Consider the following 7,260-nt stretch of genomic DNA (forward strand, 5'->3'; position numbering starts at 1 on the left):
TCCCGGTTCAAAGATAAACCGGGCCTAAAGGCCTCAACACGTGGTGCGACCAGGGAGCTCGCGCTGGAAGGGCTTTGGTCCCGGTTCGTGGTACGAACCGGGCCTATGTTTCTCTGCCGCGGCAGAGAATTGCTATTTATCTGCCGCGGCACAGATTTGGGCTGTACCAGCGTTTCTCTGCCGCGGCAGAGAAACAGTCTGTTTCCCTTGCCGCGGCAGAGTTTCAGCAATGCATATATATATCATTCAAGAAACCACAAAAAATCGTCATGAATATATATAGACATCGTCAACAGTACACGACATAGTCAACACAGTACACGTAATCCATGCATATTTACAATACAACTTTTCCTGAACGAATATCCTCCGCCGTCACGATCTTCCGATAGTGCTCTCCACCTGGGGTAAGGACCTCGGTAATAAAGAATCCCGCGATTTCCTCTTGAATTGCTTTTATTTGATCCGCTGTTATGAGAGTGTCCCGCAGGCGTGTCATCTATATTTAAAAAAGGAGATCAATATATGAATGGAACTCAATACAATAGATGGTACTAATTAAGATTAATTGTGAAAATTTGTTATCGTACACGAGTGTGGTGTATTTGGGCATCCCCACCCTTGGGACAGGACATGTCACGCATGAAGGTGCAGACGTAGTATCCACATAAGTTATTCCCTTTTTCCTGCCTCATACACTTTACGAAAAAATAGTTCGATCAAACTAATAATCAAGCATCGTATTGAAAGTAAATATCATATATAAAGTTTCACGGACATAGCTATATATATAGTACTACTTACAGGGTAATCTCTAAATGTAAGCTCCGGTTTCCATTCACCCGGAACAGTATTGATGAACCGTTTCCAAGCCCTGCCCGGCAAAAAATAATGAGTAAATGAGTAATTGATTAGTTGATGATATCTTCGAATTAGAGCAGATGAAGATGCCAATACGAAATTGATTGAAACTACCTCTGGAGGATGGCAGCCATGTCCGCCCATTCCGCATATTCTGTACGTTTCGAGTCCATGACGTTTACGACTCCAAGGTGAAGATCAATGATTAGGAGAATAAAATGGAAACTGCACAAGCATAGCTCAGTGATTACGAGAATAAAGTGGAAGGTGCACAAGCATAATGTATGTTATATATAACACTCACTTGAAGTTGTAGGGAAAGAATATATCCTCTTTGTCTGCTTGCTTCTCTAAAAACATTACGATGTTGTCCTCTGTGTCCTTGGGGTACCGTCGAACCGTAACTTCATGAACTGTGTTTGGGTCTATGAACCCCAGCGGTAGGAGCTTACCTCTTTTGTATTCCAGCTTCTTCATTCTGCATAATTAAATGTATAGCGTACACAAAGAATATAATGAGGATAATTGTTAGTGCAAATGAATGAGCTACAAACTTAATTACACAAATAAATCACTTACAGGCAGTAGCAACCGATGACAGCTTTGTCGAGGGCGTCTTGATTGAATAATCAAACAGTTCTTCTAACTCAAGGTTTATCTCGTCTTCCCCCCGGAAGTAATGCTCATCTCTAAGATACACCGTGATGTAGCTTTCACATCTTCGACAGGCTTTCAGGTACCAGTCATGCAACCTTCGCATCTGAGTCCCTAGACGCGTGAGCTCGCCAGGTTTGACGAGATCAGATCCGTATCTATACTTGTTTACCACTTGAGCCGTTGGATAGTAATCTTCGTACTCAACTGATGCTCCCTGAGCTCTAGCCGCCCGTTCGATCATCGATGCCGTCTCTGGATCATGATATGGCTCCACGATGAAGTGGGGTGCGGCCTGAATGTCCTGCTGTCCAAGCTGGGCGACTTTTTTTGCTTCTTTCATCGCTCTAGAGGACTGTCCAAGAGAGCGGTCATAATCAGCTCTCAGCTCAGGTCTCTTCATTCTCGTCTCGGCAAAGTGCTTCACTGTCTGCGGTGGAATAAACATCTTCTTCGGCGCAGTTGCAAGAAACGCCTTTTGCTCTTCAGTCTGCTCATGTGGCAACAACTCTGGAGTCTGTTCCCTCATTGGAGTTGATGATCTCTTCGGAGCTGTAGGAGGTGCCGCGGACCGCTTCCTCTTTTGCTTAGGTGGAAGCGGCGGAGTCTCCTGACGAGGAGGAGGAGGCGGCGGAGTATTTTCACGCGGAGGAGACTGGTCATGGATAGGGGAATCATCATCGCGCAGAGGAGAATCATCACGCGGAGGAGACTGAGGTGGCGGAGGAGGCGGAGGTGGCCTGCTTGTTGGCTTCTCACCTGGAAACACAATGTTCTCCTTCCGCCATTGCACGGTGGTTCTACGGGCTTCTCCCAGTTCTTTGATTTCCCCATCTTCACCTGCAGGGTGCTCAAGCACCAACCCCTCATACTCTCTCAACACTTCATCCACCATCACAACATCAAAGTCGTCTTGGACCGGACGGCAATGGTAAGACCTTGTAGGTAAGAGGATGCCGACCGCCGCCTTGAAGGATAGGTTGAAAACTTTAACATGCAGCTCACAAGGACGGCTCTCAGTGAGATCATCCACGGGGGGGTAGCGAGGAGGCTCGACCACCTGGTCATCATCATCATTATCCACCTGCTGAGAGGAAGCCACGCTGCTTTTCCGGTGTGGTTGAGATTGCAGCGGGGCGATGGCATTGAGCAAAGGCAGATCTGCAGCCTGCCCCCGAGCCATCCGAGATGTAAGTACTTGGGTTACCATGGTTAATTGGGCTTGCATGGTGCTCATACCCTCCTCTAAGTTAGCCAGGCGGTCTGTTTCCCTTGCCTTCCTCCTCTCATGGCTTTTATCGAAATCTCTTCCTTTCCGCAGGAAAGCCATACTTCCACGGAACGGAGCCTGCTGTGCCTCGTGTTCGTCCGCCGTGTTCTTTGTTCCCAAGGGCGCGTGTCAGCTCATCGTTCTCTCTTTCGGGCTGGAACAACCCCACCTCCACGTCCCTATGTGCCTTTTCCAGGGCATCAATGGGAACCTTCAGATGAGCTTTCTTATAGATGCACTTCCCTGTTTACGGATCCAACGTTCCCCCAATCCCGTAGAACCACTCCTTGCACCGTTCGATCCAACCGTGTGTCCCTAATCTGATCCCTTTATCGGTCGGTTCCGCCTCAGCTGCCTCCCACTTAGGACGGTTAGCCCTGTATCCACCTGGACCCAGAATTTGGTGATATAGCTTCAACGCAGCATTTGCCTTATTTATTTCCGACCTTCTCAAAAATTCTTCTGACTCCGTGCTGTACTTCACGAATTCGTCCCAGTGATTTTTTACCTTCTCACTGTCCGGAGTCTTCTTTAACTTGATAAGGCGGCGCAATCTTTTTTTGTGGCTCTTGAATAGTTCGGCCATCTTCTTCTTGCCAAACTCGCGGAGGGCCTGCTCCATCTTGGCCTTCTCAGCGTCACCCCCCTCTTCGGGTACTATGTTGAAATGTGCCATGAGCTTGTTCATAATGCTGTTTTTGGCTACATCATCGATATAAAGACCTTGAGCTTCTTCCTCTGCAGACAGCACTAGTCCCTTCGGCTTGTGCCATTCTCGAACGGTGATCGGGATGTGGTCCCTAACAAGCACTCCGCATTGAGCTATAAATGCCTTTGCACCTTTCTCTGGAGCAATCGGTTTACCATCCTTCTCGATGTGGGTGATGTCGTGCCTAACACCGTCATCCAACTTTTTGGCCGGGCCTCGCTTCCTCGACTTTACAGAAGAAGTGCTCGATCCGGAGGGCTAAAAAAGAAATAGTTCATAGTCAGTACAATTTCATTAGTTAATGCATCTAGTCGATCAACAGCGGCTTAATTAATTTATATACCTCGGTGATAACTACAGTTCGGGAGCCATTATGATGATCTTGTTCCTCACCGGCGCCACTAGGATCTTCTTCCTCAATATCCTCCGCTCCCTCACCGGAGTCATTCAAATAAGTTGCGGTGACATCGTCACCGCCATCATCTGGAATAACGTCGTCGTCGCGATCATCCAGAGTACCGTTTGCTATGAGTTCCTCCATGAAATTTTCTTGAATTTCATCTCTCTCCATGCTTTCTACAACGACCTGCAAGCTATACATAGGAACCATCATATGATCAAATTAAGGATAATGCAGAAAACTGAAAATGGAGTTACATATGTGTAGTTCTTAACTAAGGATCGATAATATAGTGCTGAAAGCAGACATCGCAGTTACATGCATACATAGATCGGGTTCATGTTTATTTAACCCTAATACATATCAATCACTACAACAACCACGCAACCGCGCAGACCGGGTCCTAGAGGGCCCCGACCGGGTCCGGAGCCGCGCGGGGTGTGCCCCCAAAGCCACGGAACAACAACGGGAGCATAGCTAACATGAGATCCCCGCATAACGCTCCATCCGGTCCTATACATGTTGTCTAACGCGTACATGTAACGGCGAACGTGCTGGTCCTCCGCTTCAATGCGCTGAGCTACCTCCTCCGCGGGGCCGGCTCCCTCTGAAACGACCGTGGCCCATAAGACCTCCACCAAAGAATATCCGGGTCGACAACGGGACCCGGATTCCGCACCAAGGTGCGCGACCCGGACGCTAAGACCTCCCAGTGCCACCCCGGCGGAGCCCAGTCCCGGACCTCCCCCATCTGCTCCATCTCCTCGGTGAGAGTCAGACCACGGCCCGCCGGCTGTCGCTGTCGCGGCATCGTAGCTACGAAAACAAATCATATATATATGTACCAACGTTAACATAAATTAAAAAATAACTTTACTACTTTTATGTTAGTGGGCGTCGGCACTATTTAGTCGGCGCCGGCACTACTCTATTTAGTCAGCGCCGGTACTACCGTTTGAGGGGCGCCGGCACTGCCGTTTGAGGGGCGCCGGCACTACCGTTGAGGGGCGCCGGCACTACCGTTTGAGGGCGTCGGCACTACCGTTTGAGTGGTGACTGCACTACCGTTTGAGGGGCGCCGGCACTACCGTTTGAGAGCGCCGGCACTACCGTTTGAGGGGCGCCGGCACTACCGTTTGAGGATCGAGCGCCGGCACTACCGTTTGAGAGCGCCGGCACTACCATTTGAGAGCGCCGGCACTACCCGTTTGAGGGGCGCCGACTATACTAATTAACTATACTCTATATACTAACAATATATACTAACAACTATACTAATTAACAACTATACTAACAAATCATATATAAATTTCACTATTTTCTATATAACATTTTTTTCGAATTAACTATACTAACAATATACTAACAACTATATACTAACAACTATACTAATTAATTAACAACTATACTAACAAATTTGATACATCTAATATATATCTAATATGTCAAATTTGATAAGAAACAAAAAAAAAAAGGGGGTGTGGCCGGGGGGCCGGGCTCACCTTTGCCGGCCGGCGGAGAGGAGGCGGGCGGCTGTCGAGGAGGAGGCGGCCGAGGAGGAGGCGCGGTGGCGGGGGCGTAGGCGCGGTGGCGGCCGGCGGAGAGGAGGCGGGCGGCGCGGCGTGGAGGCGACGGCGGCGGCGCACGGCCGAACGGCGGCTCGGGCGCGTGAGCGCGCGCGGGCGAACGGAGGGCGGCGGCGCACGCGCGTGGAGGGCGGCGGTGCACGGCGGCGGCGAACGGCGGCGGCGCGGCACGGCGGCAGCCTGGCGGCGTCGTTTGCCTTCGTCTCCGCGGGATTGATGTCCGCGGAGACGAAGGGGCGACAGTTATAGTGCCCCCCTTTGGACCCGGTGCGTTTACAAACCGGGCCCAAAGACTTTGGACCCGGTTTGTAAAACAAACCGGGACTAAAGGTCTTTTTTGCTGCGTTTTCGCTGCGCGCGCAAAAAAGGCCTTTAGTCCTGGTTTGTAATACAAACCGGGTCCAAAGGCCAATTTTTTTTAAAAATTTCATTCCCGCCTTATTTCAAATGAAAAAAAGCCACCGCACCGCCACCGCCTGGCCACCACCGTCACCGCCGTGTAGTGGCCACTGTCGCCACCGCCACCGCCTGCCCACCACCGCCACCGCCGTGTACTGGCCACCGTCGGCACCGCCTCCGTTCATTCGTCGTGCCACGCCCCGCCGCTTCCCCGCGCCACCTGTCGCCGCCGCTTCCACGTGCCACGCCCCGCCGCTTCCCCGCGCCACCTGTCGCCAAACTTGCCGCGTCGCTGTGCTATAAAGCGCCGCGTGCGCGCGGAACCACACGTCGCCGTCGCCTCCGTTCATTCGTCGCCGGATGCCGCCGCGCCGTCGCGGCTCGTCCGGTTTCCGTGGCGTCCGAGCGCGGCCGAACGGTAGGTTCTACGCCGAGATGCGTGCCGGTGGCTTCCGGCTCACCCTCGGCACGTACAACACCCCGGAGCTGGCGGCGCGCGCTTACGACGCGGCCGCATGGCGATTTCGGCGGCCACGGTGCGACATGAACTTCCCAGACGTCGAATCGCTAGAGGAGGCGGAGTTCCTCGCGCCGACGCCGTGCCTCGTCGACGACGAGGACCGTCGCCGCCACCGCCAGGTGCAGCGCCGGATCGCAATCGCCGAGCACGACGAGGAGTTGATGCGCCAGTGGAGGGCGCAGTTCCCCAACGACGTCGACAACACCGCCGCGTTCTTCGCTGACCTCCGGGCACAACGCAGGTCCAACAGGCGCCATCGTCGGGCCGTCGCCGTGTTCGAGCTCGATAACCCGAATACAACTTGGGCCGACAACGACCCTCGGTGGGACGACATTTGGACCGAGACAACCTCCGACGACGAGTAGATCGACTAGACTAGTTGTTTATCTATTTTATTGTATTTTCAATAAAGTCGTTGTGGCAGACGCTGATGATGAGAAAAGTTTCCCGCCAGATTACATGTGGACTTAAAGTACAGAACTCAACTGAAAATTAATTAAGATACATGGCCAGATAGTACTCGTGCCTAGCCCTATAGTACTCGTGCCTAGCTCAACTGAAAATTAATTAAGATACATGGCCAGATTCGACTGTTCGAGTCATTCAGTCATACTCGTGCCTAGCCCTATAGTACTCGCCACTGTAGTCGTCGTAGTCGCCGTCATCATCGTTGCTGGCATCGGGGTCGCGGTAGTCAAACCTCGGCGGGAGAGCACGCGTGGGCTGGGACTGAGGGACCGGTACCCCTCCGACGCTCAGCAACCAGCCGGTAGGGACGCGGTAGCCCGGCGGGCAGGGGTAGTTCGACGCGCAAAGCGCCTCCGCCTCCCGGAGGGTTAGAGATACGATGGAAGCCATGTG

General features: G+C 52.0%; 1 protein-coding gene across 1 annotated transcript; it reads right to left on the minus strand.

The window, feature by feature from the left end:
* Nucleotides 1-337: 337 nt before the first annotated feature.
* Nucleotides 338-1,240, minus strand: LOC127298086 (uncharacterized). Its single transcript, XM_071820994.1, has 5 exons — nucleotides 1,166-1,240; nucleotides 976-1,086; nucleotides 805-874; nucleotides 591-698; nucleotides 338-499 (listed from the first exon to the last, which is right to left on the minus strand). The coding sequence occupies exons 1-5, from the start codon at nucleotides 1,219-1,221 to the stop codon at nucleotides 338-340; spliced, it is 507 nt and encodes a 168-aa protein (XP_071677095.1). The 5' UTR covers nucleotides 1,222-1,240.
* Nucleotides 1,241-7,260: the final 6,020 nt, after the last annotated feature.

Source organism: Lolium perenne, chromosome 5 (assembly GCF_019359855.2).
Source record: "Lolium perenne isolate Kyuss_39 chromosome 5, Kyuss_2.0, whole genome shotgun sequence".
NCBI classification, from domain to species: domain Eukaryota; kingdom Viridiplantae; phylum Streptophyta; class Magnoliopsida; order Poales; family Poaceae; genus Lolium; species Lolium perenne.